Genomic DNA, 16,783 nt, shown 5'->3' on the forward strand with positions numbered 1-16,783 from the left:
CTAAAAAGCCAGATCCACATTTGTTCCTGCCACCAGGACAGATCAAGCCATCCTCATGGGCCAAAGCCATGCTCATTGTGGGCTCCTGGGCACGCACCTTACTATATCCATGAATCTACGTGCCCTTTGCAGACGACGAACTACACCTTCCAAGGTCACAGGTGCCCTCCTGTGGCTCCTGCCACCAGCCAGTTCTCAAGCCCCATGGGTTGGCTGGCAGATCACATACACTGAGTGCCTGCTTCTTGGACATTTTCCCCAGGCTGGTGACACATCAGGCCTTCTCCCCATCCACAGCTCCTCCTTTCTCCTGACTTCCTCTTGGCATAGCCTGCCTGTGGCTTCTCATGTCTGCCCCTTGCAGAGAGTCACAGCATGCTCTGGAACTTACCCTCTGCTGGCAAGGAGGCTTGGCACATGTGGCAGTCCCAGTGCTGACCCCACCATTGCACTCACCTAGCCCCATGTCCACTGATGGCAATTCTGTCTCTGCAGACTGGGGCCACATGTTGTGGTTGCCTTTGACTCTCCTCTTTCACCCAAGCCACACTCCAGGAATCCCTGCACCTGACTGCTTCCCCTCTGCTGCTCACTGCCTTTGTTTACATACCATCATCTCTGCCCAAGACCTGTCTGCTGGATGAGTGTGGGTCAGGATCAGCATACCACAGTGGCATTTCCATCAACAGTGCAAAAAAGGCACTGCGAATCGAGTGGGACTCTAGTTCTTGGGTCAAAGAAACATTAAAGAATACAAGCTGGTCTCTCACTTCCCCTGAGGTCAGCATAGGGAGGATGCTCACTGGATGTGTTTTCTCCAGGGGAAGGCCTCGGGAGTTTTACTTGGAGGAGAGGGGTGGGCAGAAGCACAGTGCTTGGGGAAGGTGGTGTATTAGAAAAATGAAAATACATAAATGAAACAAGAATGTTCTGTGTTAGCTACTTTTCTAGACATTGCTTTGACAACTTCTGGGAGAAAGGATGTACTCAGGCCACAGTTCTGAGGGACTTGCCATGATGGTGGGGAAGCCCTTGTAGCTGGAGGAGCTCTGTCTGTGGTGGGAACTTGCAGTGCTCACCTCTCAAACATGCTGATTGGGAAGCATTGTACAGGCAGTTACAACCCTGAAGACACCTAGGACCTTGCTTCAAAAGCCAGGCCTCCATCCCAAAGGTTCAAGAACCTCTGCACTAGCATCACCAATCGGGACCAAGCTGTTCATATACATTAGCCTGTGGGGACAGTTCAAGCCAGAACCAGAACACTTCCCTACTGAAAGCGTGCAGTTTTCTGAGCTTTAATTGAGAACGCATGACTTATCTCTTGGTTTTCAGACTTACATAATCAATCACCCGGCCTCCTACCCTGCCACACCACCTAAGGCTGCAGGTTCAGAGCTCGATCTAGTCCTCTGAGGGGATGTGGGGAGACAGAAAAGAGGTGGCGGCAGAATCCAGGACCCAAGCTACATCGTGTATAGACACCAAGAACCCTTGTCGTGCCTCCCTCAGCTGTGTCTGGGCCCTGAAGATCGAAGGTTGCCCTCTCTACAGATGGTGTTAAAATCAAGAAGCCACAGAAGAAAGGCTGATAAAATCTGGCCACTTACAAATAAAAAACACAACCAAACCATGTGAATACAAATGACAACCTGAGAAAATACTTGCCACATATAACCAAGAGTTAATTTTCTAACTTTGAAACACTTTATACAAATCAGTAAGAAGGGGGCCACAACAGAAGTGACTTGTGGGGAAGTACAAAAACACTGTACATGGTTAATGGGAGAAATACAAATGAGTTTTAGAGACAAAAAAAATTTAGCACAGCTTTAAGGAATGCGAGTGAGTAAAATTATTTTCCCATATTGTGTTGGGGATTGTGTGGAAAGGCACTCTTGCTGACGGAATCGGGGAGGAGGGAGGACACTGCCTTCTGGAGAACAAATGGTGAAAATCCAAAATTTTGAATGTACATGTCCTAGAAATAGTATGGTACTGGAATTATGTGACAACCCAGAATTCCACTGTAGATATTTACCCCAAAGAACTGAAGGCAGGACCTCTGTGAGGTATCTGTGTTCACAGCAGCACCAGGAGAAACCACCTGTGTTCACAACAGAGGGATGAATGGACAAAATGTGCTATACACATGATAGAATATCATTCAGTTTTAAAAAGGGAAGAGGGCTGGTGAAATGGCTCAGCAGGTGAAAGTTCTTGCTATGCAAGCCTAGCAATCTGAGTTTCACTGCCAGAACATACTTCACAAAGTTGTAAGTGGTGTGCTCGCAGGTGTACACATGTATATACCCCACCCCCCACACACAGAGCATGTGAGGTGACAGATGTGTTAATTAACTACAGTATGGAGAACTGACTCCAGAAAATTGTCCTCTGACCTCCACATGCATATCAAGGCCACTGCTCCCACCCACCCACATCATGCACACACACACTCAAAAATAAAAATAATAATAAATACAAATTTTAAAATAAGTTAAAAAGAAAGACATTCTGACGGGCTACAACACAGAAGATGTTATGCTAAGCCAGGCACATTGAAAAGGACATCTAAGATTCATGTGGGGTCCCTAGACTAGACAGACTCATGGAGACAAAGTCAACTCATACTGCTAGGGGCTTGGGAGAGAGCAAATGGGGTTAGTCCACTGGGAACAGAGGAAGCTGGGGAAAAGGAAAATGTTCAGAAGATGAATGGAGGGATGGCCACAAGTAACTGGAATGCCCTTACTGCACTCAAAATGGCTAAGTAATAAATTCTGTGCTTTGAATACCACTATAAAAACACCCAAGAACTTTAAATTTCTGTTCCCCTGTAACACATACCTGCTTCAGACTCCCCTTCTCCACTTCAGACTGCCTGGTTCGCAGTACTGAGTAGCCCTGGGTGTCCTTAGAAAGGCTAGCACTCGTGCCAATACAGAACACCCAGGGCTGGTTAGTGCAGAACCGTTAGAAGTAGCCAACACTGAAAATGACTCCGTAGAGCCCTAGATAAGTAAGTCAATGAAGGGGGACATGGAGGAAATACACTCATTTATGCTTAAGGCAAACCTCTGATGCCAGGATTCACATGAATTAACTCATCTAATAGTTATTCAGTTTCCAGATGAAGAAAAGCTGACAGGGGAGCAGCTTTTGCCCTAGTGTTTGAGCAGAGGGTGCCCGCAGGATGCTGTCACATCAAACAAGCCATCGACAGAGAAGCAACATAGCATACATGTGCTAAATAAGTCTATTACATGAAAAAATCGAAGTACGCACTGGATGTGTACTATGTGCATACAGTTGACTCTCTACATCCATGGAGTCTATACCCAAGGAGTCAGCCAATTGAAAATTGAAACTATTTGGAAATCACCAGTTGACCTGAACTTGTTACAGACTTTTAAATTTGTCATGCCCTTAAGCAACACAGTGTAACAACTGTTTTCAGGTTATAGTTTATGATTAATTTGGAGATGATTTAGGTCTAAAGGAGGGTTAGGAAATACAGCCCCAGCACTGCGTAAACCAGGCATGGTGGTACACACCTGCACTTCTAGCACTTGAGAAGTGGAGGCAGGAGGATTAGGAGGCCAGGGTCATCCTCAGCTCCATAACAAGCATAGGGAGGATGTGCACAGGTTATCTGGTATGGGATTATGTAAATGCCACACCATCTTTCATACAGACTTGTCTGTGGAAGGCCCTGAACCAGCCATTCCAGGACACAGTGGGATGACTGCCGTGCTATGTTTTGGGTGGGTGTGAGGCAGGGTGTCCATGTGCTTGCTGGACCATGACTGAGAATATCTTTGTTGGGTAGACATAGAAACATCTCATTATAATGATGGGCTGAGAGTAGAGATCAGGTGAGAGGGGAGAGAAAAGTGTTTATAGTTGATATGTTGTTTCTGTTTGCTGCATGTATGATCTATGAAGAAGGAAAAGAAGCAAGGAACGAAGCAAGCAAGTCGTGGTCTCCAATACGCAAAGCTGCTCCTTGATGTTAAACAATGCCGAGAGGACAGGCTGCGCCATCTGTCACTTTAACAAGAGACACCTGCAGTTGTGTTCCCTGTCCTGTGATCAGCACTGTGGGACTTCTAGTGCTTACTCCCAGACTTATGCCCTAGCATTGGAATGCAATCTTCTAAGAAAATAAGGGGTTCTTTGTGCCGGAACCATGTACCCGGACATGTGCCCTGAGGACCTGGGCTTTGTGAGTCTTGCATTTGGAGTCTGTGGTCTGAGATCCCTCTGTCCATCTCTGCCCAATCTCTGCACAATCACTTTCCTGCTCTAAAAAATGGCCTCCCTTCCTCCAGGTGTGCTGAAACCCCCATCTCTGCACCTGTCTCTTCCTGGACATATTAAAATGCAAAGCTATGATTCCTTTCCATTAAATTACCTTTTCCTCTACAACTCAACACAAACACCTCGTTCCTATCCCCCTAGCGAACACTAGGATTGAGTCCCACATGACCTTCATACCCGTCGCTACCCAATACCTCAGTGCCAGTCTAGAAGTGAGGAGCAAGGTGAAGTGCTGTTAGCCCCAGATGGCTTCGTTCCTTCCTGCCTTTCAAACCCTGCCAAGTCCAACTCAGTTTACAGACTACACCTAACCTTCCAGAGTGTTCTGTCAGACCTTGGGCAACCGGTGGGGGGGGGAGACTACCAGTGTGGAAAAGAACTTTTTGGAGCTCCAGATTCTTGGTACTATAGTTAGGACCTGACCAGAGGTGGCTGTAGCATCTTCCCCTGCCATCTCACAGGCAGGGCAGCTCCTGGGCTCTCAGACAGCAGCAGGCAGGCCCCAAAAAGGGCTTAAAAAAAAAAAAATGACAGGTGGGAGGAACACAAAGAAGGCTCAAGAAAGTGGAAGCCACAAGCACATACTCACTTGATTTTGGGTCCACATCAAGCTGAGTTTTCTGGGCATGCAGTTACAGTGCTGTAGTGTGACCAAGCAGAACACATGGGTCTGGGGTGTTATCTCCCTGGTGGGTACCCTGCCAGGAATGACATGCAATGGATAGTCTCCACCTGGGCCACCCAGCTGTCCTGGCTGACCCCCATTCCTGCCAATGACTAGGTAAAGTGGCTAAGCAGCCTGAAGACACTGGGTGGGCTCAGGACTCATGGGAGAGGACTGTCTCTGACATTCTCGCCTTGGCACCCATCCTCGTTAAGTCTTTGAAGCCTGAACACTGATGCATCTCACATGACACTGCAACACCTGGTTTGTTTTTAGAGCTGTCTGGAGAATGGCTTTACTGCCATTTCATCACTTGGCTGTATATCCCCCAACCCAAGCTTGTACATACCCTGACAGGCACTGAGTCTCCTTGAGAACAAGGGGCATGGAGCTCCCTCCCCACCTCAGACTTCAAGAAGGGGCATTGCATGGCCTCAGGTGGGTACTGGCACCAAGGCTGAGGTTCTCAGCAGCTTGTACTGCTCTGGGAAACTTTTGGCAGCCTCTTTCCACTCCCAGGCTTAAGGCTGGCTGCCTTTTTACACTGTCTGGTCATCCGACTGGAACAGAAACGCCTTTCGGTCGATCAGTCCCCCAGACAGCACCAAAGGGTGGGAAAAGATCCATAAAATGTTGCCCTTGAATACTCCAGACTGTCTCTCCTCCTCCCACCTTGTAAACCTGGACAGCCTGGCCAGGAGGCATAGGTTACTGTGGTTAGGGCTGAGGAGTTCATGCCCCTCCCTGAGACTGCTCTCTGGGACCTTCCCTGGGAGTCCAGGCAGCCATCAGCAGCCCAGCTCTGAGCCCTTGTTAGGCTAGGGTGGTGCACGAGCTCTCCTGACTTGGATTTTACAACCACCTTGATGACTCTTTTGAGGTACAGAGGGTTCCCAAGGTGGCCCAGACTGAAATGTCACAGGGAGGGAGTGTTCTAAGGACCAGCTAACCACCCAGCTGCTGCAGGCACTTGTCAAGGGCAGCATGCCTGTACCCTGAGAACGGGTGTGGCAGCTCAGCCACACAAGAGTGGGCCAGCGAAGACCACAGGTCCAGGAATCGGAGGTTCTGCTTGGGAGATGTGGCTGGCACAGGCTGTGCTCCTTTCCTCTCGGGGTCTGCTTGGTGGGTGAGCAGATCCTTGCCTACATTCCAGCAAGGCCCCTACCTTCTGCCAGGCTGGTGCCATTCCTCTACTGGCTGGCTCCGTCTAGCAAGGCCAGCTGTGGCAAAGGTGAGACCTATGGAGAGCAGAGGTCCTGGGCACAGCCTCTCCCCTGCTGCCTGGCCACTCACTGTCCTTGTTTTGTTGAACCTTGATCAGGAGAAAAAGTTGACAAGTACCCAGTACTTGTCTGAAATGGACCCTGCAGAACCATTTCATTTTGGAGGGATGACTTAAGTTTAGGGACACCTGCTACTTCTGGTTCCAACACTGGGGGCATTCTGTAACATCTCTGTACCCCAAGCAAGATGTCTTATAAGGTGTAGATTACTTCAATCTTTTGATGTGAAATTACATTAAAAATAAATGTTTTTCAAATCCTCTAATCCCACAGGAGCGTTGGAGCTGGAGAAGTCAGCCTTCTCTTAGATTCTTTCCAACCCCACCCTTTACTTCCTGCCTGGGTCCACCCAGAATTCCCAGTGCTTCTCCTTTGGCTGTTGTCCAAAGCCTCACAGCCAGGGTGGTGGAAACCACCACCGACCATGGGCTCTCAGAGCAGACGGCTCCTGCTCCTTCCAGGGGCTCAGCCTCTCCACAAGCCAGGTGTGGTGGGGGCAATGGTTGCCTTTCTAGACCAGGTTTGGGATGTGTATAGAGGGACAGCATCCTCCCCACGTGGAGGACTCTGGTCCAGGGGAAGACATTAGAGGGCCCAACTTCCTTGCCTTCCCACAGACCTGGCTGCCTGGGCTGAGCAGAGACCGGTCCTGCCACTGTTTACAGGTTATCAAGGCCTGTTCTAATCCGTCGGATGCATCAGCACAGGACAACAGTTTAGCCGGGCAGCCAGGTCAGGGGTAGGAGGAACAGTCCATTTCTAGTGGTCTCAGGTGGGCCAGGCTGGTTCAACCTGGCCCCTTGTTCTAGGGAACAGGGGCTTGGCAATCAACCGACTAACTTGCTTAAACGACATGACTGCCTCTTCTCACTCTTCTAACAAACCTAGTAAAGCTGGCTGGAGTTAAAACACTAACTGCTCTTTGCCTCAGGGCAGCTCAGTGACAGATGGCACCACCAAGCTGCTGGTGGGCTGCAAGCCTGGGCAGGACGCTGGCATGTGTCCACAGCCCTCAGAGCCCCACCCAGCCTTGGCATGATCACAGGACTCCTCCCACTCATCTCTACATAAATGTCTAGTGAATTGCTGTCTCCATGGGGCATGGGGGTACCGATTACCTGACTACTAAAGGTGGAAGTATTGGGTGAAAGGCAAAGGCAGCCAGTGTTTTTGTTGTTCTACCCAGACCCTGTAGCAATAGCCTTATGGGGACCCTGTCCCCAACCCCTCTGTCCAGTGTAGGCATCACCCTGTTACAGTGGTTTGTTCCAATCAGGCAATGCCTTACTTAGCTTGGGGGTGAGTGGCTAGCATCCTCACCATGAACCTATGTGACACAGGAGGGCCTGTGTGTCAAGCCTGAGGTAAGAGAGAAAGGCCATGAGTGCCTCCAGAATGGTCGAGGTAAGGTCATCGAACTAGTGCTGCCAAGGCACTATGCCTGACCCCCAAGTACATGGTCTGTCTCTCTTCTACAATGATTATGTAGCACTTAAGTTCAGATTCCAAGCTGTCTAAAGCAGGCTTATCCTTACATCAAAGTGGATTGAGGTGAGGGTTCCCACAAAGGGGTTCCAAGTCCCAGGGACAGGGTATTCCTGGACACAGGCATCTGCAGACCTGCCCTGAGCTATATTGTGGCATACAGGGAGCACTAACCAAAAGATCCAGTCCATATCCTGCCCATGAATTCAGTCTATACCTGACCTATAGGTGCCTGGGGTCTGGACCTCACAGATTCTACCTACATGGCAGCTCATCCATCACCAGGACTGTGTCCTCCAGAGAAACTCCTCCCTGTGAAGGTGTCAAGCTGCCAGACACCCTGGGCATTCTCACTCACAGCCTGCTGCATTCTACTTGACCAGAGGTTAACAATGTATTGGTGCTCCAGTTATTGTGAAGGCGAGTCATGTGAAAAAGGGCAGTGCTAGGCTCATCTCTTACCAACTTGCACCATTCTTGACTCCCGAGGCCTCAGCCAGCCCTGGCCCCTGGCTCTTTAGCGGGCAGGTGAGAAAGGTCCATTCCCCGAGTCCGTTGACCCTCTTGGTTGAGTTATGCGTGGCAGGGACTTCTGCCAGGCTTGGTAGCTAGTCTGTTCTGCTTCCGGCCAGACATGGCAGAGGCTAGCTCTACCAGAGGTCTTCCACCCAAGCTGTAAAACAGACATCCAGTTCCAAAAAGCCTCCACTGACTCGAAGCCCATTGGCGACAGCTCAAGCAAGACACAAGACTCGGTGACCCATGGGAACAAGGAGATTAGCAGCCTGGGCAAAATCCTGCCTACTCAGCAAAGCTTGAATTTGCTTTGGTAGTTCCTAAAGAACTCAAAGAACAAAGCCAGAGCAAATCAGTGAGCCAGTGGTCACCAGTTCAGGGGGGTGGGTGGGAGGTGCTGTCCATCTGCAGGAGCCTTGGAGGGTGTGTGGTCCCGTTCCACCTCTAAGGGAGCTCAAAGCACTCTGGGGAACCAGGGAGCACCACTTAGTCATTTCAAGTCCTCATGGAAAGCAGTGTGAATATTGATTCAAATTTAACAATGTTTGATTCTTCTACTGTTCTGGTATATAACACAAAAAAATCTGAAAATCCTCAGAACTTTCTGCAATGACAGCTTCTGGTTCAACAAAGGCTCTGAAAGCCCAGGGCTCCTTGCCAACTCGTCTCTTGCAGGTGGTCCCAGAGCCTCCCTTACATCAGCAGGTCCAAGATGCAAAGCCCCGCCAGGCAGCAGACATGTTCTTTCTGGTTCCTTCTAACATGGCTAACCTCATCCACACACATGTGACTGAACACAGGCAGTCTCCAGCCATCCCTGGACAGAAACTGGAAGCTTGCTTAGCAGCTTGTTGTTAAACTTCAACATTTGTAGGAAAGAAAAATGGCCTCACCAGATATTCTCTGGTGCCAGACTGGCAGAGATTCCACACTCAGGGAGAGCAGGCCCCCCTCCCAACAACTTTTACTTTCACCCTTCTCAGAATCCACAGTACCTGGAAGTCTACTAAAACACTAGAGAAGTAGGAAAGGAGATGGAGTGTGGAGAGCGCCCTGTTCTGACACAGGCTTTTCCTTATTTTTGAGCAGTATCAAATTCAGAAGGAAACAAGAATACAATCAAACCCCTTACATTTTATTAATATACCTTCTCCTGCATTTCTACCCCCAAAATTTAAATTCTGGAAAATGCTATAGACTGAGCATATCAAAAGTACTCTGCAGAATCCTTGGGGAATCAGTCACAGGACGTTTCATGTGATGCTCTGTGCATGGCGGTGGGTGTCTGGAATAACAGGCACCCCGTGCAGCCAGGCTTACAGCATGCTGTGGGTATCTTCATTGTTTCTATGGAAGAATGCCTTAAAATCATAGTTCAATTCCAATGCAGACTCAGTATCTCCAGGATTGGAGACAAAAGCAGTCAGGCAGCTAACAGGTGCGACACTGTTTATGGGGCTCTGCTTTTTCATACTCCAAGGGGAAGCCAGCCTCTGGAAACCAGAAGCCAAGATGCGCCCCAGTCAACAACCCAGTGAGCAAGAGCACTGCTATGGGCTGATGGCTTTAGCAGCCACACAATCCTTCCTTTGATGTCCGGGTCAGTGCAGTCCTGGTCCCAGCAGGGTTTGGAGGAGGCGTATGAAAGAGAATCTCCCTGTGAACTGTCCTGCAAAAGAAACAGCAATAAAATTTATGACCCAGTCACCACGAGGAATTCCTATAAGGAGTACCCTCTGGGCCTCTGCTCTCCACTAGAGAGGACTTTCATTGGAAGACAAGGGCAAGATCTGAGCCACACTTCACAATCCCAAACCTGGGGTGTACAGTCAAACCACATGCCACTCATTCAGCTCACACAGGGCTTCCCTGACAAGACACATACTAGGAAGAGACCCTTTCATGTACTTGAACTGCTTCAGGAAGGTTCAACTCCAGCAGAGGGGAGAAGTGGGCACTAATCGCATCTGCTTTCAGAGCAGGAATTCAATCTTTCTGCAGTTAGCTTTGTAATTCTACAAATCCCCACCAAAGGAGCACATACAGAGGACACTGACGCTGTTGGAACCTGGGCCGCACACTCAGGCCTGTCTTCTCCTCCTCCGGGAGGCCTGCCTCTTGTGAGCATCAGGCACTTACAGATGGGAAGGCTTTTTGCTCAAGGGCTCCACTCCTGTTCCTGCTGAACTGAGCCAGTGTGTGAAACGAGAACTGATATCAGCTCAGTAGGCACCGGAGGGCGGGTCCAATCAACAGCCCGGGCACGCCTCACTGGGAGCTCCTTCAGCATCGTCTTGCTGGTGACTGTGGACACATGGAGATGTGGTCTGCAAATATAAGAGAGAGTTCACGGCGCCCTGGCAGGGACTACAGAATCCCCTCATATGTGACAATCAGTTGATGCACCTGCCTTTAGCTTTCTGCAACTTTTAATGTATCTGACCTTACAGACAGTGCTCCACTTAGTTGATTTTTATTTTGTAGACAAATTTAAGGGTGGTAGGTGCACCCTTGGATCGGTTGATCTCTCCTCTGGAATCAGGCTCCACACCAAGCTGACCACTAGCCGTGGCCACACTTAACTGTCCCCATCTCACCTTCTCTTCAGGTGCAGAACTTAGCCACTGTGAACAAAGCGGAAATCAATCACTGTTCACCAATCAGCTAAGCTCTGCACCTTGTTAGAGAGGTCATCGCTGGCCATAATTAAAGGGCTGTTGAGCATCTTCAAAGTCGTTGGCTTCTTTTGTTTCCAAAGAACTACAAGATGCATCAGTTCTCCAAACTGCAGAAAGAAAGTAACTATGGTTTCTGGAGGAGCAGCCAAGGTCATGGTTGCGTGGTAATCCCTGGCAATGTGATTTTAATCTGAAGTCACAAATCAGCATGCCAGGAACCCAAGCAGCCAGAGCAGTTGAGGGCAGCGCCATGCCCTGCCACTCCCATCCACGGGACTGGGTATCCACACAGCACCGGTACCACCTCGGGGCCCGCTATGCCAGCAGACATGGTGCTGATGTTGGCCATTCAGCTGGTGTTCCAGAGCTTCACTCTATACATCAAGAAGACTCAGAGGAAACCACAAAGGTGCCGGAGAAGCCTTGGAACAGGAGATCGAAGGATGTGTTCATCAGCCACATGACAAACAAATGAGGAGGCTGTCCTTGTTCTGAGTACATTGCCTTTAACCCCTGGAGACACAGCATGTTCTCAACCTTGGATTCTGAACTGCCTGATATGGGTTCTGATATGGGATGTGACACGAGTGGGGCAGCACTCAATCCCATTCACCACAGGTAGTTAGTTGGTTGCTGTGACCCAGGTCAGCTAGAGGGACGGGGACAAGCAGGAAGAGTTCAGAGGACAGCTAGGAAGTGGTGGATTGGCAACAACTCTTTTGCAAGCTTAGAGGCAAAAAACCACAGTGAAGAGTCACCAGAGCCATACATGTGACTCTCTGTGGTTCTCAAAAAATGGAAGCACACCCAAGAGTGGCTGGCTGCCTTGTGGTTTTTAACAGCACCTAACAACTCTCCTGAGATTAGAGGTCTCCAGTAACATCAAGCATACTGACTCCTGCAGGAGGCCAGGGGGCAGGGACAGGTGGTGGAGAGCTGCCCCAACTGTTTCTATTACACAGGCCGCCTTCGCCGCCTGGGGTGCGTGCACTCAGTGGCCTCGCTGTGGGCTGTACAGTCACTCACTGACTTCCACTATCTCCTCTGCCTGGCCAATGTGGTCCAGTGCTTTTCTGAAAGAGTATGATCGTACTTCAGAAAAACCTGTTTCCCCCTCAGAATTACAGTTCTTTCAGATAAACAAGACAAACATATTACACAGAAATGGGTTTCATAAAAGCAAATGTGAGAATGTAAACTTAATATCCAACAATGGGAAGCTTATCAACACAAAATTTAAATATTCATTAATTTGTGATTATAGAAGTACATGGAAAAATGAGATTTGATGCAAAATTTTAAAAAATACAAAATTAGACATTATATCATGTACGGCCATGAAGAAAAGCTAAGACACAGAAATGATGATTTATGATTGTTGGAAAAGCACACAATAATCTCACAGTTCTAATTATAAAACTTAATGTTCCATTGCTGAACTACTTTATAAGCATAGAAATACATGTTAAAAACTGGCGACTAGGAGCAAACTAAAAGGTCAGTTCTAGGCTGGAGGCTCAAAGGAGGCAATTTAGACAGGCCAGGCCAGTCTGCAAGCCAGGGGAATCCTGCTCCAGGACAAAGTTGAAAGTGACACCTGCTGTCAGCACACAGTGATACTGTACATGCGTGTGGGCTATGAAGGCACGGGAAGACCTGGTGCCCACCTCACAGCTCAGGAGGAGACAGGCCTAGGAGTCTCAGGTTTATACAGGGCCTAGGAGAAAGGCCTGCATGTAGAAGCTAGGAGCCAGAATAGCATGACCATGGCCCCCCGTATTGACCTTGATCCTGAAACCTGTGGATGTGTGCAAAACCCAGTGTGGCCAAAGCAGTACCAGAAAGGGCCCCTGTGCCTTCAGGCAGACATCTTTGCTTCCTACCAATGGCTCCAGAAGATGAGGTGCTCCAGGGATCCCAAGCCCTCCCATCCCAGGGGCACCCACCCTGCTCACTCTCCAAGGCCACCTTGTATCCCTAAGTGGAGGCATATCACTTGGCTTCCCGACTGTCTTGGGTCGCTAAGAGGAGAAAGGAAAGACAATTACCTCTTTAAAATAGCATTTCAGCTACCACCTGGGCGGAGGCTCTGTCCATCTGCTCCTTCACCAGCGCAAAGCACCTGTGCGCAAGCTGCCGCTGCCGGGCATCCTCGCTCACCATCAGCTCCCCGTACAGGTACACACCCATGGCCTGCAGGGCACAGAGGCCAGAGAAGGAGGAAGAGGGGTGAATGTGTATGTGTGTAGGGACATAGTCTGCACTGATTTCACATGAGCTGGCCTAAAAAAACAAAGACAAACGAGAGAAAAGACAAACTGCCAGGCAGGTGACCAACTGCAGCCTATGGTTTCCACCTACCCACCTCTTCTTTGTCCTCATCCGCACCCCATGGAACTCTCTTTGTTTTTGGTCTTTTTGAGACAGAGTCTCTCTCTGTAGCGACAGCTGGCCTGGAACTCGCTATGTGGAGTAGGTTGGCCTTGATCTCACAGAAAGCAGCCTGCCTCTGTCTCTCAAGTGCTGGGATTAAAGGTGTGCACCACCACACCTCTTAACTATGGATTCTGTCACCTTAGCCTTAGTGACAAGGGAGCATTTCCACAGTGACCACTCTGTCGGGAATACTCTGAACAGACAGAACTCCTGTAATGTCCACCACGGAGAGCCTGGTGTCAATTACAAAGACAGAAGACACCCCCACCCCTAACAGTAAAGTATGGCCCAAAAAGTAGTTGGCATGAGCTCGCTCACCAAATTCATTGCCTACCCAGCCACAAAGACATCACCCAGTAGTGCAGGCAGGACAGATGCCATCACTCTGGCCCAGCCTGACTGTTTTCCCTCCAGTAGCCCCAAAGCAGTGGACACTGGCTTTTCTGTTTTGAAAACAATGCCACAAAGGCTCCCAATATGCAGTGCTCTGAGATTTTAAGACAGCTCATGCAATCTGCAGGACTGAAGGACGCCACTGCGCTCTGCAGGATAACCTGGACCCCCTTTGTTCTCTCTGATTTTGTTGTTCCATGGAGCATTCTGGGGTCACATTCTGCCAGAGCAAACTCAAAGAATTTCAAGGATAGCACAAGACAAAAACTCAGTAGTCTGGCTTCAAAAGTGCTTTCCTGAAAAAGCTGGGCATGGAGCTCCCTGCACAGTGGAGCAAGGCTGTAACCCACTGGGCTGCTCTTACATCCCACCCTTGAGCTCCCGTCTGCTCTTCCCAGCACCTCTTGCTCTACTGTGCAAATGTGACATTTCTGCTGCTACAAAGTCATGTTCTTTTCTTTATGGGAATAACCAACCCTCACTTGCTGCCTGAGACCCTGTCAAAAGTTCTTTTGTCCACCACACCCCCGCTCTCCACCCCACTCAAAGTGGCCCTATCCCATTAGCCCACAGCCTTGGCACACAGACTGGACAGAGATACAGGCTGGGGTACAGAGTGAGAGAAGGCATGTGGCGTAAGGGGGCCGTAAGAGGAGAGGACATATGGCAGGGGTGGGGTACAGCATGTCAGAAGAGGTTCCCTGATGAGCAACCCCAATGTGAGACCAGAGATGAGGCTAGTGCCCAATACACACACACACACACACACACACACACACACACACACACACACACACGATTCAAGGCAGGTCATCACTTCCTAGGAAGATGTCAAAGGAAGGAAATAGCACAGTGTTGGGCCTGGTGTGGCAAAGGCATGGATTCAATCCAAACAGGTCCATCCAAGGGTCTCCCAGGTAACCGACATAGATGTGTGCCATTAGAGTCACTGGAAGCCCGAAGGGACACCAAGGTGTTGCTAAGCCATGGTCGGGGACTGAGAGTTCCGGAGCAAGCTGGTCCACGGTGGTATGAGGCGACAGGAATTTTTGTGGTATGTCATTCTCTATGTGAAAGATACACTGCAGGGAAATCAGCTCAAAACTGCAAGGCACACCTCAGATGCTAACTAGTCCTTCAAATTTGGGAACTCTTTTTGGTATGTGTTCTGACAGAGATGTGGAGGATCTGGGAGCTGTGAAGGTAGCCAACAGGGAAAGGGAAGACTCACCTGATCCTCCTGAAGGAACCTCTCCACGTGTGCGTATGCTTTTACGTGCTTGTGCTTAACAATGAGCTCACACCACCGATGGCGAACCTTAGAAAGGAGATGGGAAACCTGGTAAGCATCAGAGTGGCAGGCAGAGACCAGGTCAGAATATTGCAATTACTCTGAAGCACCAGCACTGAACACTTTCAGCTGGACAGTGCATTTTAATTCAGCTTCTTCCTAAAAGCAAAGACCGACATTCCTAATCACAAGAACTGTCCGACAACAGGAGAAACTGCCTGGAGTTTCACATAGCTGTTTCACTGTGCTACATCAGCTATGAAAGGTAACAGGTAAACACAAACACATACAGGAGTGGAAGGTCACCTATGCACCTAGGAGCAGGCTGCTGCTGTACCTCCCATGCCCACTGCCCACAGAGGTACCCTTCAGTCACAGACTTCCTGTAAGTCTGCCGGGTGCTGCCAGTTGTAACAATTAGAACACAGCACAGAGGAAGATGCTGCTCTCTGAATTCCTACCAAGCCAGGGCACCCTGGACCTGGCAGCCCCTACTGCGAGCCTACCCACATGCACCACGCACAACGTGGTGAAAATGGACATATTCTTTTCAAAGACACTTCACTAAAAGTTTACCTGCTGGAATCTGCCAGGTCCCCCTGTCCTCCTCTTACAAACTCAAGAGACAATAGTTCATAAGTGTGATTCTAGCACCCACTGCCTTTGAGATGGCGGCAGACCCACCAGGGTGAGGGCCATCTCCGTGTTAAAGCACATTAAACAAAACCAGAAACAAACCCAGAAGCTTTACCTGTGCATTTCAGACTCCAGTGCCACACCTGTTGTCTGCAAGCTCTCTGAGCTATACCCAGAGAGCAGCCCACCACTGAACATTCCTTACTACTTCAATACCAGGCTTCTGTGGAAGTGATGTGTGCGTTCAAAGCCTCCTAGGTCATTGCTTGCTTTTATGGCTCCAAGTGATTGTTTTTGGACAATAATAAAATGCAAGCAATGCCAACATTCTGGCTAGACCCCCTGCAAATCTCATCAGGCTGCAGTAGCCTGGGTACAGTCTTCCTCTATGCTACCTACCACACATGCCCGCTATACACAGATTTCCATGTAGATAAGGAGGAAACAATCCTTCCTTCTCCCAGGCTCAAGTGTTAGCTTGGGAATTCTACCTACAGACCTGCTCTGCTTTCTACTGACACTGCTGCCCTACCATCCTCAAAGGCAGGGTGACTGGGAGTGCTGGTGTGCCCTGAAGGGGTTTGGGCGGGAAATGCGCAACAGCCTTGGAACAGCACAGCAAAGGGGGAGCAAGTTGGGGGTATGAAATCTATCTTCAGCAAAGCATCTTTTCCTCTACAGCACACAGAAATAAGCAATGGGCCTTGGAAGGGAAGGAGGAGCCCCTAGCATCATGAGAGGAAAGGGTGGGTGGAAAGAGCCCCCAATGAATCAGCTCATCCCAACACTTCAACCAGAAGAAGCCACCAGGACTCTTGGCATCTGGTCCAGAACTATGATTCCACAACCTAAGGTACAGAGCAGCAGGGGACCTAGACAGCCCTGGGATGTCTCCTTTTTCCTCCTGGCCATATTTTACACCATGCCCATGCCCTGGCAGTAGCATCTCTTTCTTGTTCATGAGCTTTGAAAATGAGCACAAGCCAGAAGAGATGGGTATGGCATGGACATGGACAAGAGGGACAGTCACAGACCTGGGATCAATGCTCTGCTGCCTGATCTGGACACAGGGAAA

General features: G+C 49.4%; 2 protein-coding genes across 2 annotated transcripts in view; one reads left to right on the forward strand and one right to left on the reverse strand.

Annotated features, from left to right (window-relative positions):
- Fancc (FA complementation group C) overlaps positions 1–6,844 on the forward strand; it is a 274,173-nt gene extending 267,329 nt beyond the window's left edge. The window contains exon 16 of the mRNA XM_017794868.2: positions 3,949–6,844. Within this exon, the coding sequence (XP_017650357.1) occupies positions 3,949–4,059 (111 nt within the window). The 3' untranslated portion in view covers positions 4,060–6,844. The remainder of the gene's footprint in view (positions 1–3,948) is intronic.
- A 2,544-nt stretch (positions 6,845–9,388) lies between these two features.
- The window catches only part of Aopep (aminopeptidase O (putative)), a gene marked incomplete at its 5' end in the record, with an annotated part of 74,168 nt that continues 66,773 nt past the window's right edge, over positions 9,389–16,783 (reverse strand). The window contains 3 exons of the mRNA XM_008855129.3: positions 9,389–9,943; positions 13,001–13,145; positions 15,013–15,099. Of these exons, the coding sequence (XP_008853351.2) occupies positions 13,005–13,145; positions 15,013–15,099 (228 nt within the window). The remainder of the gene's footprint in view (positions 9,944–13,000; positions 13,146–15,012; positions 15,100–16,783) is intronic.

This window comes from Nannospalax galili, unplaced genomic scaffold, assembly GCF_000622305.1.
Source record: "Nannospalax galili isolate Female #2095 unplaced genomic scaffold, S.galili_v1.0 scaffold467, whole genome shotgun sequence".
Classification (NCBI taxonomy): domain Eukaryota; kingdom Metazoa; phylum Chordata; class Mammalia; order Rodentia; family Spalacidae; genus Nannospalax; species Nannospalax galili.